We start from the raw sequence: 22,307 nt of genomic DNA on the forward strand, positions 1-22,307 counted from the left end.
AGGAGAATCGACGTTTCGAGCATAAGCCCTTCTTCAGGATTCTCCTGCTCCTTGGATGCTGCCTGACCTTATTGAAAAAAACTAATTGCTTTACCAAATCAACGCACAGAACCTTTTTTTGGGTTAGAGATGGAGGATGCGTGGGAGACACGACTTAAGTAGTGTTTTGGCCAAAGCAACGGCCCAAACATATTACTTCACTTACTCAGTCGTCCCGTGTCCCCTCCTGCTCAGCTTGTGCTCCGAGTATTCATGAGGTAAGTTATTAAAGGATTAACTTAACTTCCCAGCAGCCCCCGGTCCTTGCTATCACCGCTGCTGCAAAAATGGAGCTAAATGCTGCAGAAATCATTCTTGAGTTATCAGCTGGACTCACCACATAAATACCACGGCAACAAGAGTAGGTCGGAGGCTAGAGTCTAGATTAGAGTGGTGCTGGAAAAGCACAGCAGGTCAAGCAGCATCCAAGGAGCAGAAAAATCAACGTTTCGGGCAAAAGCCCTTCATCACAATGCAATTTGACCAGAATTTTATACAACATTATATTCCCAGTCTTTTATTCTTGCCCTGTAGATATCAATGATAACATTGCATTTGCCTCCCTCATGACCAACTGAAACTACATGTTAACCTTAAGAGATTCCTGAACGAGGACTCCCAAGTCCCTTTTTGCTTCAGATTTCTGAAGCCTTTCCCCATTTAGAAAATAGATTCTAAAGCAATTTGAATAGTTTCCGAATGAGTTGGATTGAAGTGGAGAGAATTGGATTGAGTACAGTTTATGGACAGAGTCAGGACATAGATGAGCCCTGATCTACGTTCCTAGCCCAGCTGGGCAATGTTTCTCTTTGACAAAGACAAATAGCGACAAAGTTACAGCAGAAACCAGCCACCAATTTATTCACATAGCATAGGAAAGGACTTTGCATATTCAAACAAACCATTAAAAAAGACAAAAACACTACATGGTACCAACAAAAGAGGCTAGATCTTTCAGTGAAAGCTGAGTTAAACCCCATCATTCTTCTTAAACTTAAAAATCATAAACATTTGATCTTTCCAATTCTCAATTCTGGTTTTTCACTCATTTTCAAAGAATATAGTTCATAAAGGAGCGTACAAACGTTCTCGAATCCTGCATCGGATCGAGCGACGCCACCGTGCACTGGGTAAAGTGCAGTAGGCACAGATTCCATTCAGTGCCATTCATATATGAACCTGCTACCTTTTCTGTGCATGTGGAAAGGGACTCTCTGCATCCTGTCTCTTTATTTAAACAAGTAGATGCCCTTCCAGATAGGGCTTAAGTAGGATTACTGACTACCCAGAGCTGGACACCAGCCAGCTCAGTCACAAGCATCTACCCAGCCTGGGTTATCCTTCTTCAGGGCTCATGGCCAGAGATACCAGGAGCATCGCTGTTGTTTTGAAACACAGTGGGACAATTTAAAGTCCTCAATTCAAATTATTGCCGAATCAAGCATGGCTGGATTTGCCACTGATCTCTTGCTTGGCCCGAAATCTGAACCTCAAAAGTTAGTTTAACTGAAAGGGAGAAATTGCAGACATCCTCCTGGAGGCAGGTTTATAAAAGTGTGTGCAAGTTTCACAGTGGCCCCCAGAGTTCATTGAATGAACAGTGGGACACTGAAACACACAGACCAGGAACATCCCGGTACAGGGGGAGTTTTCTTTTTATCTTTGCTTTCTTGTCTGTTGAGTTAAGCCAAGACTCAGCTGGATGAACAATAGTTGTGATCAACCTCAGTATTCCTGGGATTAGTTCAATGAAAAACTGAGCCTTTGATTGTACCCCGACTACTGTTGCAAAATCAATGGCACCTTTTGTCGATCAGCCTGCCAGCATTCATTAATCTATAATCACAGATCTAGATTACAGTCTAACCCAGGTAATGGAATCAAATGCCACAATGTCAATTGATTGCAAGGGCTCTGTTTTGAATATACTAAGGACACTCAGTCCAGGCAGAAGCGAGAAAACAAAAAAGGTTTGCAGTGCTAGCTGGGTATATTACTGCAAGTGTGCAGAGTATCTGGTGTAACAATGGTTTGGAAGCAGGGTGGAGTTAACTCAATGCATACTGTGGTTCCCTAATAATTCTCTGATCACTGAGGCAGAAGATGAGAGCTAAGGAAGATTCCATTTCTGGCACGTTCCCAGCTCGTTCCACAAGGACTTCATGGAGGACGCAGTGCAATCACCATCCCATGGCACGCACTCAAAGGTGAACAGGAGTGCATGGAACAAGGCAACAAACAAACCACCAGAGTGCCAGTCAGGGCATCCGCACCAGCAGAGCCCCCTAAACCTTAGGACAAGGGAGCAGCGTCCAAAGAGTCGAAGGGTGGGGATACAAAGCAAATTGCATCATAAGTAAACAGCAGCCACACACCAGTTAATATCTGCAAAGGAGCATTTGGTCCTGGCAAAGTTCAGCAGGTGTGGAGCAACTGTGTTGACGCGGGTACAAATTGCACAATTCACTAAAACCGTGCTTAAGAGGCTCTGTGATTTCTATATGTATATACAGACACACTTATATAATCTATATATTAAAAAAACACGCACTCAACAGGATGCAGTGCAGACAGCATAAATAGAGCAGGAAAACAAGCTTCACATTTCCAAAAAATAAACCGTTAGGGAGTTGCTCCTCCCTAACTTCTGTCTGTGACTGGTAAAATGCTGGGGGACCAGCGAACAACTGGACTGTGGTCACAGAAACTAGTGATATAAAAGGAAATATATATGTATATTTCAAAATACACATCCATATATGGCAGGCCAACTGCTCGAGCCAAGGCTAGAGCACATCAGCGTTCAGACAGAGAGCTCCTCACCAATCACCAAGTATAAAATTCATTGTGAATGGCACGTGGGATTCCATAAAACTGCAGCCAGCTTTTATTTTTGCATTCCAGATTATGTAAAGGAGTTACTATTTCTTGTCTGTCAAGGTTACATTGCATATTTGTTTGTCCAATCTCTGGCCAGTTTGTTGTACCTAAACAAAGAAAGAGAGAGAGTGAATATTAAGTTTCTCTGTCTGTGTTTATCCATCCAACTTACAACCGCAATGTGATACTCTCAACATAGATTTAACACAAACACTTGTCCCAACTCATACATAGCATAAAACATAGTCGGAGACCATTTGACCTACTCCATTATTCAATAAGATTATGGTGGGTGTTGTTGCTCAAACTCCCACCTATCCCCAATAACGTGTCATTCCTTGACCCAAGAAGATTCTATCCAACTCTGCCTTAAGAATATTGACTTCTGAGACAGAGAGTTTCAAAGTTGGAAATATCAGAAAAATATCTTCTCATCCTCAGTCCCAAAAGAGTGACTCCTCATCCTAAAACACTGTGTCTGAGTTTTAGGTTCACCCACAAGCAGAAACATTCTTTCCATGTGCACCTTGTCCAGACCATCCAAGATCTTATACATTTCAGTCATCACCCCTCATTCTTCTCAACCCCAGTGGAAACAAACATGAATAGAAAACAAAGAGCTGTGGATCCAAAACAATCAAAAACTGAAATGGCTGGAGAAACTGGTCTGACAGCATTCAAAGATAAATGGAGTTAACATTTTGAATCCAGGGACCTTTCTTAAGGACAGTTCTGTTTCTGTTTGTTCCAGCAGGCAAAAGTCCAATTTGTCCAAGCTATCCTTATTAGACAACTTGCTCATTCCAGCTATCAATTTGTAAATCTCCCCTCAACTGTCTCCAACACATCTAATCATTGCCTAAATAAAATGGTCAAAATGTCTCTCAGTATTTGCCTCACCAATGCCTCATGTAAACTCCTTTCTTCATAATAAAGGATATCATTTCATTAGCCTTTCCGCTGAACCTGCAAACTACCTCATGCACCAGAACTAGATTACTAGATTTAAAAGTAATTTGGTAAAGGGATGGAGCACGAGAGTAGATGTAAAGTCAGGTGCAAGGTTCAGTTTGATATAAAACAAATACTTGGACAGTCAGACAGGTGAAGAGGGCATGGATGTAAAGACACATGGGAAGATCAGAGAGCTAAATTGTATCTATTTTAGTGGAAGGAGTCTGACTAGCAAGGCAGATAAATTTCAGAGCGCTGATCAGCTCATGGGAATAAGATATTGTTGCAATCACTGAGGCATGGCTGAAGGAAGGACATGGCTGGCAGCTTAACATGTCAGGGTATAGCAGTTTAAAGCACAACAGTGGGGGATGTAAGAGAGGTGGGGACATTGTATTACTTATAAAGGAGACCATCATTGCAGTAAAGAGGGAAGATGTCTTAGAGAGCTGTTCCAATGAGGCCATCTGGGTAGACCAAGAAACAAAAAAGGAGTGATCACTTTGCTGGGATTATATACAAACTTCCCAACAGTAAGAGGTCAGAGGAGTAGATATGTATGCAAATCACAGAGAGACTGCGAGAAACAGGGTTAGTGTTATAAGGGATTTCAATGTGCTAACACGAACTGGGTTCACTTCAGTGTGAAAGAATTAGACAGGGTTGAATTATTAAAGTGCATCCAGGATTGTTGCTTATTGCTGTGGTTCTGTTCGCCGAGCTGGAAGTTTTTGTTGCAAACGTTTCGTCCCCTGGCTAGGCGACATCATCAGTGCTTGGGAGCCTCCTGCGAAGCGCTTCTTTGTTGCTTATGCCACTACATAGATAATCCTGCTACAGATGGACATTGCTCGACTCAATCCTTAAGGCCATTATGGAAAGGGATAAGAACAATGCAGAAGTTAAATAACTAAATTGGGGGAAGGCCAATTTCAATATCATTAGACAGGATCTGGCAAACAGACTGGGAGAAGTTCCGTGCAAGAAAATCTACATTTGGAAAGTGAAAATCTTTTAAAAGTAGGAGTGAGAATTTAGGACCAATGTGTTCCTCTAAGGATGAGTGGCAAGGGAAGAAAGTCCAGGGAACCGTGGACGGCATGGGATATTGAGAGTTGATAAAGGAAGGAAGAAAGAATCCGTTAGGTTCAGCAGATTAAAAACAGGGGAGGCCCTTCAGGAGCATAGTACGTGACAGAGAGAGAATGAGGGTGTCGGGTTCCTGTAAAAGAAGAATAGAAGGGCAAAGAGGGCCCACAAAAAATCTTTAACAGATAGGATTAAGGAAAATCCCAAGGCTTTTTATAAATATATTAAGGGCAAGAGGCTTACCAAGGAAAATGTGGGGACTACTAGAGAACAAAAGGGGTATTGACGGTTACAGGATGCAGGTGAGCTCTGAAGTGAATATTTCTCATCTCTGTTTACAAAGGAAAAAGACATTGTAGCTGCAGATTTCATGTGGGATGGTGAGATTCTGTAGCATTAGTGAGGAGGATGTATTAGATGTTTCAGTAGGCATAAAGATGCAAAAGGACGAGATATATCATGGGAGGCAAGATAGGAGATTACTGGGACCCTGGTAGAAATTTAGTATTTTGTTGGCTACAGGATAAGTGCCAGCTGACTGGAGAATAGCTAATGTGATTCCTTTGTTCATGCAGGGCAGCAAGGATAGCCCCAACAATTACAGATTAGTTAGTCTGAAAACAGTGGTAGGGAAATTACTGGAAAAAAATTCTAAGAGACATGATTAATCAACACTCAAAAGCAGAGATTGATCAGGGACAGTCAGCATGGATTTGTTGGACAAAGATCCTGTCTGACTAACTTAATTGAAGAGCTTGAAAAGTTGACTAAATGAGGGTAAGGCAGTGGATTTACATGGACTTCAATAAGGCCTTTGACAAGGTCCCAAATGGAAGTTTGGTCCAAAGGTAACATGATGTGGAGGTGCCAGTGTTGGAAGGGGCTACACTCCAAAAGCTTGTGATTTCAAATAAATCCGTTGGACTATAACCTGGTTCATGTCACTCCTGACACAAGGTTGTTACAAGATCTTGTTACACAACATCCATGGATCCAAGGCAAGTTGGCAAACTGCATGCAAAACTAGTCAGCAAATTGGAGGTAAAGGATAATGATGGAGTGTTGATTTTGTAATTCGAAGCCTGTGACCAGTGGCGCACCACAGGGATCAGAGCTGGAACCCTTGTTGTTCGTTATGGGTATTAATGACTTGGATGTTTTTGTCAAAGAACTAATAATACGATTTCACGAAAATTGGTAGTATTGTTGATAGTGAGGAAGATGGTCTCAGATTACAGTCTGATACAGATGAGCTGGTAAACTGCGCAGAGCAACAGAACTGGAATTTAATCCCAATAAGTGAGGTGATGCATTTTGGAAGGTCTCATAAGGAAAGCCTATGTCCATAGGGAATACTTAGGAACAGATGGACCTTGCTGTGATATACATAAATGATCTGGAATAGGGCACTGTTGATATGATCAGCAAGTTTGCAGATGACACAAAAATTGGTGGAGTAGCAGAAAGCATAGGGGACTGTCAAAGAATGCAGGAGAATATAGATAGACTGGAGAGTTGGGCGGAGAAGTGGCAGGTGGAGTTCAATTCAGGCAAATGTCAGGTGATGCATTTTAGGAAATCTAATTCTAGAGCAAATTATACAGTAAACGGAAGAAATTTTGGAAAAGCTGATGAGCAGAAAGATCTGGGAGTTCAGGTCCATTGTACCCTGAAGGTAGCTGAACAGGTGGATAGTGGTCAGGAAGGCATATGGTATGCTTGGCTTCATTGGACAGGGTATTGAGTATAAGAGCTGGCAGGTCATGTCAAAATTGTACAAGACATTGGTTCAGCCGCATTTAGAATACTGTGTACAGTTCTGGTCGCCACATTACCAAAAGGATGTGGACACTTTGGAGAGGGTGCAGAGAAGGTTTACAAGGATGTTGCCAGGTATGGAAGGTGCTGACTATGAAGAGAGGTTGAGTAGGTGAGGAATATTTTCATTAGAAAAAAGGAGATTGAGGGGAGACCTGATTGAGGTCTACAAAATAATGAAGGGTATAGAGACAGGGTAGATAGAGGTAAGCTTTTTCCCAGGGTGAGGGATTCAATAACAAGAGGTCACACTTTCAAGGTGAGAGGTGAAAGGTTCAAGGGGGATACACACAGCTGTGGTAGGTGCCTGGAACCCATTGCCACCAGAGGGAGTAGAGGCAGGCACGGTAGATTCATGTAAGATGCGTCAGGACAGATGCATGAATAGGTGGGGAGCAGAGAGATACAGATGCTTAGGAATTGGGCAACAGGTTGAGACAGTAGATTTGGATCGGCTCAGTCTTGAGGGCCAAAGAGCCTGTTCCTAGGCTGTAAATTTTCTTTGTTCTTTGCTAGTTCACAGGTCCCTGAAAGTATTCGCACAGCTAGGTATATAGGATCCTTGCCTTCATTGGCTGAGGCAAAGAATGTAGGAGCAGGACAGTCTTGTTGCAATTTTCTAGAGCTTTGGTTCTGCCACATATGCAATAGTGTGTGTGTTCTGGTCACATCAGTGATTTCACTGAAGAAGGTGCAGAAGAAATTCATTAGAATATTGCTTGAGGTGGAAAGTCTGTGTTATGAAGAGGGACTAAATAGTCTGGATTGTTTTTTCCCTAGAGCGGAGGAGGGAACTGATTGAAATATACGAAATTAGATAAGGTAGATCCTGAGAATCTTTTCTCTATGGCGGATGTGTCTAAAACCAGAGCGCATAAGTGTAAGGTGAGGAGTGTGTGTTGTAGAGGAGACCTGAGGAATTATTTTTCACTAGAAGGCGGTAGAAGCATTGAATGCGCTGCCTAAGGGAGTGCTGGAAACAGATACTCTCACAAGAGAGGTGACCTTATGGATTTTCATAAAAACATGACTGGTCATGCACAGGGTAAATATGGAGTTTTCTCTAGGATAGTGGAAGCCAAAACTGGAGGACATAGGTTTAAGGCAAGAGGGGAAAGATTTAAAAGGGACCTAAGGAGCAACGTTTTCACACAGAGTGTGGTGCGTGTATGGAATAAGCTGCCAGAGGAAGTGGTGGAGGCTGGTACAATTACAACTGTTAAAACATTATGAATAAGACAGGTTTAGAGGGATATGGCCCAAATGCTGGCAAATGGGACTAGATTAATTTAGGATATCTGTGCTGTACATCTCTATGACTCTAACTCAACAAGATCTTGGCCACATCAACTACCTAACACTATACTAGATCCTGGCTATGCTCCCATCAATTTCATTATGTTGGGAATTACCCTCATATTAATGAAGATATGAGATGGCCTCTCATCCACTACCATTCAACTCAGATCCCTCTTGAAGACCTTGATTGGAGTCAATGTACAACTGCTGCATGTTCTAATTAAAAACCTGTGGCTTCTGTTGTGCACACATTGCAGGAAAGGATTATGTGACAGAAATACATTAAATACTGAAAGAATATGACAAGGTTCACAGAGACAGATGATGATGAAGGGGTCCTAGCCACAAGATGAACATTAAACCATGGAGTAGGCTAATGTGAAATCACATTTATATCTTTCATATCAGACTCCCAATGTGAGCAACAATGCACACAGCCCAATTCAATACTCAGCTCCTAAGTTTTCAGCAAACAGGAAAATTGTTTCTTTTCAGATGAAGTACTGTCCAGAACACTTACTTCTCCCTGTCAGATTTGTAGGTGTGTGCAATCTCCGGTACCAAAGGATCATCAGGGTTTGGGTCACACAACAGCGAACAGATGGACAGAAGAACTGAAGGAAAGAGGGAGACACATGATAAGTCAGTGAACAACACATTACATTCTGTAGCCGGATGGTCCATTACTTCAAGCTTAATCTCAGTGCCTGAGACTCCCGACAAAAGTCAATGGGCCAAGGTCAGTTTTAACACTCCCCATGTTTCCTCTGAGAGCAGATGATAAAATGATAGTACCATGAGCTGCACCAAGAGATTGCAATTTTCATCTCTCTCACCCCACCAACCCATACATGTTGGGAGAGAGAGAATGGCACCAGCAGTTTATTGAGAACAGGCATATCCCAATGCAAGGCCTGTATTTGCACAAATAGTGGTGCAGCATGGTAGATCAGTAGTTAGCACTGTTCAGTATATGAGTTGGGAAGCTATGTTAAGCTTGTACGGGAAATTGGTAAGGCCTCTTCTGGAATATTGTGTCCAGTTCATTTCACTCAGTCTTAAGCTGCACAGGGGTTCAAAAGATATTTACCAGGATGTTCCCGGGTATGCAAGGTTTGTGTTAAAGGTGAGAGGGGAGAGAAATAAAAAAGATATGAGAGGCAATTTGTTTTTAAAGCAGAGGATGGTTCATGTGTGGAATGAACTTCCTGAGGAAGTGGTGGATGTTTGTGCAAATACAACGTTTAAAATACATTTGGATAAGTACATGAACACGAAAGGTTTGTAGGGAGGTGGGACGAGTTTAGTATGGTTTGGGATTGTGTAAGCTTGGATTGGTTGGACAAAAGGTTCTGGTTCTATGTGCTATGACTCTATATTTTCTTCAAAAATCGACACAGCAAACATCTATCGCATTGGCTTCACTGAACTGTTCTGCTACTTTATCAGCTTAGTTGGGCACAATCTTCCTTTTAAAATTCTGTGCTGACTCTCTTTAATGCTGCTCAAGAGACCTTTCTAGTCAGTAAGATAAGAACAATCACCAAGCTATGAATCTGTCCAAATGCTTCTGCCTCACCTGGGACAAGACGACTGGTTGCCTCACCTTTTGACAGTGTTAAAGCTGGAGACCATTGTGATCGGAGAATATCAAGGCAAATGCTGCCATTACTGTTAATGTTTGGATGGTAGATCTTCGTTGTAAACGAAACCTAGTCGAACAGTTCAGGAGAAAAATGCATGAAGTTTTTTGGTACCAAACGCAATGGCAAAAGCAACAATAATCAGAAAACCAAGCTGTGGCTCTTACCTTAGGTGGTTTGAAAGGATAATCTGATGGGAAATGGATATTCAGAAAGAAAACACCACCTTGGTAAGGGCTGTCACTCTACAATAAAACATCAGAGAAGGCAAGTCAGCAAAGACATTGGCACAGACAGTGAAAGGCAGTTTGTACAAAGACAGGATACTTACTGGCCCCATGATAGTAGCTTGCCAATGAAAATCTGTGAAAGAAAGAGGAGTGTGAGTTGGCTTTTCTCTTAAAGTCAGCGATTACTTCATCCCTGTACTTCATTTGGTATCCTCTCAACTCCCTGAGGTTTCATTGTTCCCTAAACATTGTAAAATACTGGAGTAAAGTATTACTGGAAATAGGCCAGCCACTGTATTACACAAGTCCTCTGTATTGGGAGGGGCAGGTCTGCTACTACATAACACTTGGATATATTACTAATGGGGACAAGTCTGCCACTGTTGTGATCGCTCCCATACCTGCAAAAGAAAGCCACTGTTGAGTTATTTTGAAAGAGTGATTGAAGGATCATGCTACGTTTGTACTTCCTGAATCTGCAAGCTTTCAGTGAGAACCATGCATGATTCACGACTTCATCACACGTGCCAGAACATCAGAGGACAAAAGTCCATCAAATCACATTTTGTCCTTTTGCTTTCAAGATTAACCTATGGCAAAAATATTTATCTTTTCAGAAAGCCAATTGATCTTTTCCTTGAGTTAACATGTGCACACATGTTTTGGGGATGTTTTAAAGGTTAAGCATTTATATTTCTACATTACTGACTGCGTATCTTAACCAAATTCTGCATCTTCATTGAATATGTTCAGTGTTGATAATAAACTCAACAATGATGTTTATTAAGAAACCTGGTTGAAAGGTCGTGTTTAAAACCTGATTTTGATCAGTATTTTAAAAGTATTTGATTTTATATGAGACCTTTGGAGTAGTGGGACAAAAGCAATGGGGCACTCCTCTGGCCTCAGTTGAAACATACAAGTGTGGGCTTGCAGCAAGAGACATAAGGTGGATATCATTTTCTTGGAAGTTTAAAGTTAAAAGTAGGGGCTTGGAAAACAAACATTATTGAGGGAACAGTACAACCTTCGATATTGAATGAGCAGTGATGTAAATCAGGAAGCGAATTGGCTGAGCAAGTAAGAATTCCATCACAGATAAAAGCACGTCATCAATGTAGATGTTTTTAACCAACCTATTCAGACACCTTTTGACATGTCTGGGCAAGAGGACTTGAATCCAGACTTTCTGAACAGAGGCAGAGACACTACTGTTGTGTTACAAAATAAGATGACTCGATTGCCCGAGGCCATTCACTTCAGCTACAATTACTGCTAAATAGTGGTAAAAAAAGTTAACCCAGTTCTTCAATGTGGATTACTGATGAAGGTCCAGTCAGATCAAGGTTTCAATTTCATGTCAACAATAAAACATCAGGAAGGTACTAATGGACTAAATATAAGAGTCTTCAGCAGATCATCATGGTGCCATGAATCCCTCAAAACGGTAATCTGGGTATACTGTGATGAACATTCTCAAGATGGGACAAAACACTGGAATTTCTTTTCTTTGCCACATGGGATTCACCAAATGAGTCCATTTGGTTCTCACCATTTTCAATTAGTTTGTGGCTACGAAGTGAGGGGACTTCTCAAATTAAACAAAGAAAAATTTTAGGTTTGAAGGAGATGGACCATCACATTCCAGGAGCGGCTCATCGGAGCCTAAAAATGGCTCAAGGATGTCTGAGAACATCACAAACAACCATCAAACATTCGGTAGACGCTCTGTGAAAACCCAAACATTACAAATGACTCAAGAGATGTTATTAATCCTTCCTTTCCAAGGTGAACCATGAAAATGTGCTTCAGTAGTACATACAGGATAGTCAAAAAGATTACTGAAGTAAATTAGCAAACAAACACCCCAGATCTTCGGGGGTGGTAGGAATTGGCTGCATCGCATTAATATGCTGAAGCGTTATCACCATTCGGAGAATAAAAAGCGCAGTGTGTATAGTACAGAACGAAAGGATAGTGAAGATGAGGCAGAGGGAAGCCCAGATAAATCCCAAATAAACATTTACTGTCTGGTTAGAAAGCACAATGTTTAGCAAGTTATACAGTAAGCCTTTGTTTTGAGGGGTAGTAAAACAAAAAGACCTAACAAAGTTAGCCTCCAACAACAGTGCAGGTTAATAGTGCGATTTGTTTACAATCTACAAGTTTTCATGGAAAGGTCAATTGCTAGAAAATACGCATGTTGGACTCTCAATTAAAACAACAGATGGTGCTGCACTCGTGTAATCTACATTAATCTGGCTGCAAGCCCTTGCCTACACAGCATCAACACAAACATATGTATGTTTATATCAAACATATGAATTAGAAGTAGGCCCCTCAGCCCTTCAAATCTACTCCACCATTAATAAGATCAAATCTGCGTATTCCAAATTCCACATTCACTTCTATCTTGGATTCCCCACCCAAAAAAAAACTATCCACCTCCACCTTAAAAATATTCAATGACTCGAACTCCACCACTTTTTGAAGAACATTGCATCCTCCTAAAAAATCCATTCATTCCAGGTGTCAATCGACTAAACCTGAGAACAGCTTTCAACACAGTTACATCCTTTGTTCTAATCAAAATAGCACACGGTCTCACCAATGCTTTGTATAATTGAAGCATAACATCCCTACTTTGGTTGCCCTCATAATGAAGGATAGCATTCCATGAGCTGCTTTAATCACTTTCTATTCATTCATTCTGGCTTTTTGATAGATATCATGGATCCAATTGGCCAATGTGGCTTTATTCATGCATTGAACATGCACTGTATGAGAAAGCTTATAGCCTTACATGTGACACATTTCCTACAGGATATGCGGGAAAGTGCTTGACCATGGTGGGCGGGTGGGTGTGGGTCATTTGTTCATACGAATTGGGGACATCTGCTCTCAGTGTCAGTGTAAATAAGGTGATAACATTTGTTCACTTATGGAATGTGTGGCAGTACTTCCTTCTCACGTTGGGGGCTGGAGGCATGCATATTTCACAGATGGATGTCAGATAATTAAATTTCTGCTTTATATTGAAGACTGTTAACAAAACGCATACTCAATAGGAAAATAACTTGTAATTTAATAAGCTGAGTGGAATATGCACATAATACAACAATCCTGATACATTTTCATGTATACCACACAGCAGGTTTCAATTTATGAAGCTCAGCTCCCTCATCTTAACTGTTCTGGAATGTGAATGTCTCATTACCCTTACAGGCTAGGAAAACACAAAGGCTGAAACTGACATAGTAAGGAAGTTGGAAGGTGTTTGTGTGTGAGTGAGAGAGAACAGTCTTCTTTAAATAACATTCGCTGACCGAAGGGTTCAAGGGACATAGATAGACAGACAGTCAGGAAGCTGGTGGAAAGGTTAACTCTTTGTGGTCTGATTGTTCCCTGGAGCTCAAGATCTGGTAATGTTATGAATTTAGTTTGCATTCTGGGAAGCTAAGATGATTTTAAAAGAAAAAGCACATGTAGCTTAATTAGTCAAGCAAAATCAGACTTGTCAATGAGTTTACATTAGAGTGGTGGTGGAAAAGCACAGCCAGTCAGGCAGCATCTGAGGAGCAGGAAAATTGACGTTTCGGGAAAAAGCCCTTCATCAGGACAGAAGGCAGGGAGCCTCCAGGGTGGAGAGGTAAATGGAGGGGTGGGGGTGGGGAGCTGGGGAGAAGGTAGCAAAGAGTACAATAGGTAAATGGGGGTGGGGATGAAGGTGATAGGTCAGAGAGAACGGTGAAGCGGAAAAGTGGGAAGGAAGATTGGCAGGTAGGACCGGTCATGAGGACAGTGCTGAGCTTGAGGGTTGGAACTGGGGTAAGGTGGAGGGAGGGGAAATGAGGAAAATGGTGAAGTCCACATTGATGCCCTGGGGTTGAAGTGTTCCAAGGCGGAAGATGAGGCGTTCTTCCTCCAGGCGTTGGGTGGTGAGAGAATGGCGGTGGAGGAGGCCCAGGACCTGCATGTCCTCGGCAGAGGCGGGGGGGGAGAGAGAGAGTTGAAATGTTGGGCCACAGGGTGGTGTGATTGATTGGTGCGGGTGTCCCAAAGATGTTCCCTAAAGCGCTCTGCGGGAAGGCGTCCAGTCTCCCCGCATCGGGAGCAACGGATACAATAAATGACATTGGTGGATGTGCAGGTAAAACTTTGATGAATGTGGAAGGCTCCTTTAGGGCCTTGGATGGAGGTGAGGGGGGTGGTGTGGGCGCAGGTTTTGCAATTACGGCGGTGGCAGGGGAAGGTGAAAGGAGGGGAGAGTGGGTTGTTTGGGGGGGGGCGTTGACTTGACCAGGTAGTCACGGAGGGAACAGTCTTTGTGGAATGCGGAAAGGTGAAAGGGGTGGGGAGGGAAATATATCCCTGGTGGTGGAGTCTATTTGGAGGTGGCGGAAATATCGGCGGATGATGCAGTTTATGCGAAGGTTGGTAGGGTGGAAGGTGAGCCGGGGGGGTTCTGTCCTTGTTACGGTTTGAGGGCGGAGGTGCGGGATGTGGATGAAATGCGTTGGAGGGCATCTTCAACCACGTGGGAAGGGAAATTGCAGTCTCTCTCTCTCTCATTTTGGTCACATTTTGCAAATTAACTGAAATGCATTCTAACTGCAAAAAGTCCCCTAATTCAATAACGTCCAATGCACCTAATTGCTGAAAAAGAATTCAAATTTCTGCCATTCAAGCAATCTTTTCTCTCCAGCTTCTCACACTAGTTCCATTTCAAATCAATTAAAAGACAGAAGAAATTTCAAAGTTTCACTCCCACATGTAGATAGCAGCATGTCTCTCAACTCCAAAACACTCCAGCTATCCATTTTATCTCTTCAAAGAAGAGAAATACATTGAACACACATGCAATACAAGATGTTACAAGACACAAGAGGAGGAAAAAAGCAGAAATGTGAAATGGACTAACACCACAAAAGTATGCAACACAGTTGCAAAGTTATTACTGCTGGAAGAAGCCATTTAGCCCATCATGTCAATACTAACTATTGTCTAGTGCTACTCTCCCACCTTTCCCCAGATCTCTGCACACCCGCAGTTCTGTTGAAAAAGACATGCAATGCCCACAGCCAGCGAGAAAGAAAACCATCAGAGTGCAAACAAAAATAAAGACTTAGCATTGAATCAAGGAAAAAGGCAGCCTGGAAATGATTTGCTTGTCAGGCTGACTCTACTTATGTGTCCATGTTTGGTTTTATGAAACCATGCATCTTCAATTAACAATATTGGGTCACTCAATGTCACAGCACCGAGTCTTAAAATGAAACATTTTCAGGAAATTTCAAGTGCAAGTTTCAACAAACTTCGCTGTTCATCTTCATCGTCGTCCTCCTTAAAGTGACTAGACAGCCACCTAAAACAACCTTTCACCATTTGGCGTTTCACTGAAAGCTACTGTATGCCGACAAGCATAAAGGTAGAGCGCACGTTTTTCAAACATGTCTTCTCAATGGTAACTCATCATTTTAGTTTTCAAGTATATTTCTGACAATGATCATTTAAAATGGCAGTTTTACCCTTGGCTGAACATCACAAGAAAGACATTCTGTAACTCGTTACACTTACAGTCATCTCCTACTGGACCTGCTGAACACAGTGCTGGAGGGTCACGCTCCAAGTCCTGGTATTCCTGGTAAAGAATTAAAAAAAACTTAAAATAGTGAAAGCTTCCTTGGGTGCAATTCTCAACACACAAGTTCAGCAAAACATTATGGATTCACACTGAATGCAGCAGTTGGGAACAGATCAAGCTTCACAGTAAGATAGTCAGGTTATGGAACTTTTTTTTTGTACAGACTTTGTCTATGAATCAGTTAGACCTCATCACTACTGTCAAAGGGAGTACAGTGCCACAGGACAGACAACTATTTTGACTCAGATTTTGGGTTTGGGTCCTCACAACAAAGTAGACACTTAATATCATGGGCACAATAAAGTACTAAATGATTTAAAATAAGAAAACAATCCAGATGCTTAATTTGGGCATTGATATGATGTTCAGCGCTATCAAAAGCAGAACACATTCAACCACAATACAACTTCAGTGTGTGGCATATCTCAGTCTCTATCACTGCCATCAAGCCAGGGAACTTAGCATTGTTCGAGGAGGAGTGAAGGCTGGCATGACTGGATGAGACGACAACAAATAGATTCACACAATCAGTAAGGAGCTATCACATCTGGAGAGAGGCACAGTCTCTGGAATTCCGGAGCAACATGGACATTCAGTGCATTCGGAAGGGAAGAGGAGCACTTCTTTTGGGTTCATAGTTTGGATAAATGGAAGGCTATGATCAGGGCTCAGTACAAAACAAAGAAGGACAACACAGGAAAACCTAAGTTCATTGGGTAGGAACAAAGGATAATTTAACAATTATATGTTTCTTTCAGATTTAAGATAAATATAAGAAATACTTCATAGATTAAAAATTAAACGACCAGCAGAAAATGAAAAATAAATTAAGAACCGAGTAAATGAAATAAAGGTGCAAGGTCAGGCGCTGTGTTGGACCTTCATGATGTGGGAGCTGATGAATCACATTGCTGTTTATTTACTTCATTTCATTTACAATGACCATCTGTGGCAAATGGTGGTTGCTTGAGGAACTTTGGCTCAGATTTAAAGAGATGGAGTCCAAAGTTTGAAAATTGTGACACATCATCTGGACTCTGTGTCTCATGAGGCAGTCACACCCTTTAGATGAACTCACCACAAATTTGAACAGTGGTCAGGGACAGATTGGTGTGACTAGGAGCAAGGCAGGTAAAGACTTCCACGAGATAGACGAGGTCAAGGGCTGAGACTCCTACAGTAGTAAAAGGTTTGACATTCTGTCTCCCCTTGTGGCAAAAGCAGGGGCTGCAGGGAGGATGCGCAAGTTGACCACAGCACCATGGCACAGAGAGCCACTGAAGAGTTGGGAGGAAAGAAATGCAGTTGTCATCAGGGATAATATTGTCAGGGGAATGCTGTCTCTGCAGCAAGGATCAAGAGTTCCCTCCAAAATGGTCTAGCAAGTCACTGTTTTATCTATCACTTTGAAGTCTCCTCAAAGAAACAAAAACAAATGGACTACCCAACATCAACCTCAACACCAGTAAAGATCATGGCAGAAACAGCCCTATCAACCCTGCAAAATCCTCTGGACTAAAACTTGGGCTTGTGCCAAAAACTAGGACAGCTGTCTCACAGACTAGTCAAGCAACAACCTAACAATCCTACTCATGGAATCATACTTTGCAGACAATGTCTCAGACACCATTATCACCATCCTTGCATATGTTCTGTGCCACCAGCAGCACAGACCCAGCGGGGGTGGGCGCACAATGATATACAAATCAGGAAGTGATTCACCATTCATTCTGGACTCCATAACTCTCATGACTTCAGGTTAAACACGGGCAAGGAATTACCATGTACCATGTTCCCTTAGCTGATGAATTCGCACTCCGCCATGTTGAACAACACTTCATAGAAGCACTGAGGGTGTCAAGAGCGCAAAATTTAATTTGACTGCAAAATTTCAATGCCCACCAACTCAGCAGCACTCCTGAGTGGGCTGGTCGAGTCCTAAAGGGCACAGCTGAGAGATAGGGTTTGCAGCAGATGGTGAGAGCACCAACAAGAGGGAACAATATACTTGATCTCAGTCTCACCAATCTGTCGACTTCAGATGTATCTGTCCATGAAACTTTTGATCACAGTGACCACTGCACAATCCTTATGGAGATGAAATCTTACCTTCACATTGAGAATATCCTCCATCACACTGTGTGGCATCACCACCAATAAAAATGGGACAGACTTCAAATAGGTCTAGCAACTTGATAGTGGGCATCCACTTGGCATTGTGCGCCATTAACAGCTGCAGATGTGTACTCCAGCACAACTTGCAACCTCATGTCCTGGCAAACGCCCACTCAACCATAACAATGAAACCAGGGGATCAACCCTTGTTCAATGGAGAGTGCAGCAGACTATTCCAGGAGCAGCATTAGACATACCTAAAACGTGTTGTCAACCTGGTGAAGATACAAAACAGGACTACTTGCATGACAAACAGTAGAAGCAGCAAGTGATGAACATAAAGCGATCTCATAACCAACAGATCAGATCTAAGCTCTGCAGTCATGCATGATAGTGGACAATTAACAACTCTCAGGAAGAGGCGACCCCACACATATACCCATCCACAATGATGGGAGATCCCAGCACAACAGTACAAAAGATAAGGCTGAAGCACTTGCAGCAATTTTCAGCCAGATATGTGAATTGGCTGATCCAGCTCAGCCGCTTCCTGTAGTCCCCAGCATTACAAATATTAGTCTTCAGCCAAATTGATTCACTGCACATGATATCAAGAAACGGTTTGAAGCTTTGGATACTGCAAAGACTATGAGCCCTGACAACATTCCAGCCAATAAGTCTTGGGGCCTCCTCCAACGCCAAATCTAAGCCACCCAACGAAAGGAGGGAGAATGCCTCATCTTTCACTTCAGGACCCGCTGACCACACGGCATCAAAGCTGATTTCACCAGGTGTCTTATCTTCCTTCTCCCCATCTCATTCCAGATTCAACCCTCCAATGTGGCACCACGCTCTTGCACTGTCCTACTTGTCGATCTTTCTTCCCACTTATCTGCTCCACCCTCTCCTCCAACCTAGTACCATCATCCCCCACTTGCATCTACCTATCGCCTATCCACTCCCCACACACCCCACCCCCCCCAACCTGAACCATTCCGGAGGAAAGGCCTTTTGCCCGAAAAGTCGACTCTCCTGTTCCTTGGATGCTGCCTGACCTGCTGTGCTTTTCCAGCAACACACGTTTCAACACCACTGAAGATTGTGCTCCAGAACATGCCACTTCACTAACTAAGCTCTTCCAGTAGTTATAACATTGGCATCGACCTGACAATGTACAAATTGCCCAGACCATAGTGTTAGGTGCATTAGTCAGAGGGAAATGGGTCTGGGTGGGTTACTCTTTGGAGGGTCGGTGTGGACTTGTTGGGCCGAAGGGCCTGTTTCCACACTGTAGGGAATCTAATCTAATATGTCTGTACATAAAAAGCAAGATAAATTCAACCCAGCCAAATATTACCCCAACAGTCTACTCTCCATTATTAGTAAAGTAACAGAAGGTGTCATCAACAGTGCTATCAAGCAGCACTTACTCAGCAATAACCTGCTCACAATTGCTCAAGTTGGGCTCCACCAGGTCGACTCAGCTCCTGACCTCATTAAACTTGGACAAAAATGCTGAATACCAGAGGTAAGGTAAGAGTGACAGCCCTTGATATCAATGCTGCATTCAACTGACCGTGACATCAAGGAGACCGAGCAAAACTGAAATCAACTGAGATCAAGGGGAAAACATGCCTGTGGTTGCTGTCATACCTGACATGTACCTGGTAGTTATGTTGTTGGAGATCAGTCACCTCAGCTCTAGACATCTCTGCAGAGATTCTTCAGGGTAATTTCCTATGCTCAACTTTCTTGAACTGCTTCATAAATGACCTTCATAAGGTCAGAAGTGGGACACTCGCCAATAATTGTACAGTGGTAAAAACAATGACTGCAGATGCTGGAAACCAGATTCTGGATCAGTGGTGCTGGAAGAGCACAGCAGTTCAGGCAGCATCCGACAAGCAGCAAAATCGATGTTTCGGGCAAAAGCCCTTCATCAGGAATAAAGGGCTTTCGCCCGAAACGTCGATTTTGCTGCTCGTCAGATGCTGCCTGAATTGCTGTGCTCTTCCAGCACCATTGATCCAGAATAATTGTACAGTGTTTAGCACCATTCACTACTTCTCAAATACTGAAGCAGTCTAAGTTGAAATGCAACAAGATCAGGACAATGGGCTGACAACTGGCAAGTAACACTCGCACCACACAAATGCCAAGCAATGATCATCTCCATTTAAAAACAATCTAAGCATCTTTTGACATTTAATGATATTGCAATCACTGAATCCCTCACTATCAACACCCTGGGGGCTTACCACTGACCAGAAACTCATCTGCACTTACAAGACTCCAAGAGCAGGTCAGAGGTTAGGAAGACTATAGCAAGCAATTCACCTGCTGACTTTCCAAAGCCTGTCTGTTACCTGCAAGGAATAAGTGAGGAGTGTGATGGAATACTTCCCAATTGCCTGAATTGGTGCAACTTCGATAAGCTTGACACCACCCAGAACAAAGCAGCTGGCTTGAATGACACCACATCCACAAGCATTTACTCCCTTCACCAATGACACTTGGTAGCAGCACTATTTATTATCTTTGCACTGCAGAAATTCACCGAAGTTCCTTAAAAAGCATCTTTGAAGCCCATGACCATTTCCATTTCGAAGGACAAGGACAGCAGATAGATGAGAACACCAACACCTGCAAGGTGTCCTCCAAGCCACTCACCATCCTGACTTGGAAATATATCATTGTTCCTTCACAGTTATTGGGTCAAAATCCTGGAATTCCCTTCCTAAGGCCATTGTGGGTCAACCTACAATACGCGTTATCTAGTAGTTCAAGAAGGCAGTTCACCACCACCTTCTCAAGAGCAACTACCTACAGGCAATAAGCACTGGACAGCCTGCAACAACCATATCCCACAAATGAACTGAAGGAAGTAAAAGATACCCTGGGAAATGGTGATCATAACGTGATAGAATTCAATATCTGGATCGACAGTGAGAACCTTGGATCAGAAACAACTGTATTTAACTTAAATAACAGGAATTACAATGAAATGAGAACAGAGTTGGCTCGAATGAACTGGGCAGACAGATGTGCAGGAATGACAGTAAGCAAGTGGTAGCAGACATTTAAAGAGGTAATTCATTACTCTCAGCTAAAATTCATAACAAGGAAAGATTCTGAGACAGGGATAAACCAACTAGAGCCAATCAAGGGAGTCAAGTAATAAGTTGAAAGAAAAAGAAAAAGCAAATACAAAAGGAAAATGCAGTGACTGCCCCAAAGGCTAGGATAAATTCAGAATCCAGCAGAGGAATAAAAAGATAACCAAGACAGAGAAAATAAATAATGAAGGCAAACTAGGAGAAAGTGAGGACTGCAGATGCTGGAGATCAGGCTGAAAATGTGTTGCTGGAAAAGCACAGCAGGTCAGGCAGCATCCAAGGAGGAGACTCGACGTTTCGGGCATGATTCCTGAAGGAGGGCTCATGCCCGAAACTCATGTCGATTCTCCTGTTCCATAAATGAGGGCAAACTGGCAAGATTTAAATACTTTGTGAAGATCTGTAGTGCGGGAGCTAGTTGGATTCGTTGTTGGTCTACGCGCCGAGCTAGCAGGTTTGTTGAGATGCTTCGACCCCTTTCAAGGTGACATCATCAGTCAAAGGAACTGACAACTCGACTGCTCTGACCACTAGGGTTCTTGACAGCACACAAACCAAGAGCCTAACTCAGACAGTGGGTCGCCAGAATAAAGGATTTGATACCTATTATGTGCAGGACAAAATCTGATGCAGTGACTGCACAAAGCACTACGTAGGACAAACAGGCAGACAGCGAGTGACCTGCATCATGAACACCAATTAGCAACCAAGCGACACAACCAACTCACCCTGGTATCCATACAGACAACAAGAATCATGAGTTTGACTGGGACAAGGCTACTAGGACTGGCTAAGCAAAGAATAGAAAGGGAATTCCTGGAAGCATGGTATTTCTCCTCCGACTCCATCAACAAACTGGGACCCGATATATAAACAGCTGCAATGGAAAACTGGAAGTGGCACCAATCACAAACAGCTCAAACTGAACCACATAAATGCAAAACACAACAGTACAGCAGTGTTTCACAGGAGGCAACAGAGCAACTATTGACGAAGCAGATATAGGAGACAAAACGTGTGCCAACAAACCTAACAGCTCGGTGAACAGCCCAATGAATCCAAACTAGCAAGATACTAAGAAGATACTTTGGACATCTCATTCATACCAAAGAATGTGATGGAGGAATTGAGTAGCATCATCATCACTGGAGTAGCAGTAGTAGTATTAGATAAACTAACGAGGCTAAAGGCAGAGCAGTCACCTGCATCCTAGGATCCTCAAAGAGGTAGGTACGGAGATAGTGGATCCATTAGTTTCAAGTTTCTAAAAAACTCCTTGGATTCTACAAAAACACAAAGATTTTTAAAAACTGACAGTGACCCCGCCCCCATTCAAAAAGGAAGAGAGACAAAACGTGGGTGACTATTGGTCAATTAGCCGGTCAAGTATTAGAATCAATTGTGGAAGTAACAGTGGGACATTTCAAAAATTATATTCTGATCAAGCAGAGTCAACATGGTTTCATGAAAGAGAAACTGT

General features: G+C 42.6%; 1 protein-coding gene across 3 annotated transcripts in view; it reads right to left on the bottom strand.

The window, feature by feature from the left end:
• Window positions 1–873: 873 nt before the first annotated feature.
• Window positions 874–22,307, bottom strand: part of LOC122542995 (ubiquitin-conjugating enzyme E2 D4-like) — a 39,614-nt gene continuing 18,180 nt past the window's right edge. For 2 of the 3 annotated variants that reach the window (XM_043681141.2, XM_043681140.2), the window contains exons 2-7: window positions 15,530–15,593; window positions 10,054–10,085; window positions 9,890–9,967; window positions 9,686–9,791; window positions 8,600–8,693; window positions 874–3,026 (exon numbers count right to left, since the gene is read on the bottom strand). In XM_043681141.2, the coding sequence (XP_043537076.1) occupies window positions 2,981–3,026; window positions 8,600–8,693; window positions 9,686–9,791; window positions 9,890–9,967; window positions 10,054–10,085; window positions 15,530–15,593 (420 nt within the window). In that variant the 3' untranslated portion in view covers window positions 874–2,980. Of the gene's footprint in view, window positions 3,027–8,599; window positions 8,694–9,685; window positions 9,792–9,889; window positions 9,968–10,053; window positions 10,086–15,529; window positions 15,594–22,029; window positions 22,051–22,307 lie in introns of those variants that run through there. The other variant, XM_043681142.2, reaches the window with a different exon arrangement.

The sequence above is a fragment of the Chiloscyllium plagiosum genome, unplaced genomic scaffold, assembly GCF_037043375.1.
Source record: "Chiloscyllium plagiosum isolate Xiang-an unplaced genomic scaffold, Cpla_swu_hap1 HiC_scaffold_48, whole genome shotgun sequence".
In the NCBI taxonomy this organism is placed as follows: domain Eukaryota; kingdom Metazoa; phylum Chordata; class Chondrichthyes; order Orectolobiformes; family Hemiscylliidae; genus Chiloscyllium; species Chiloscyllium plagiosum.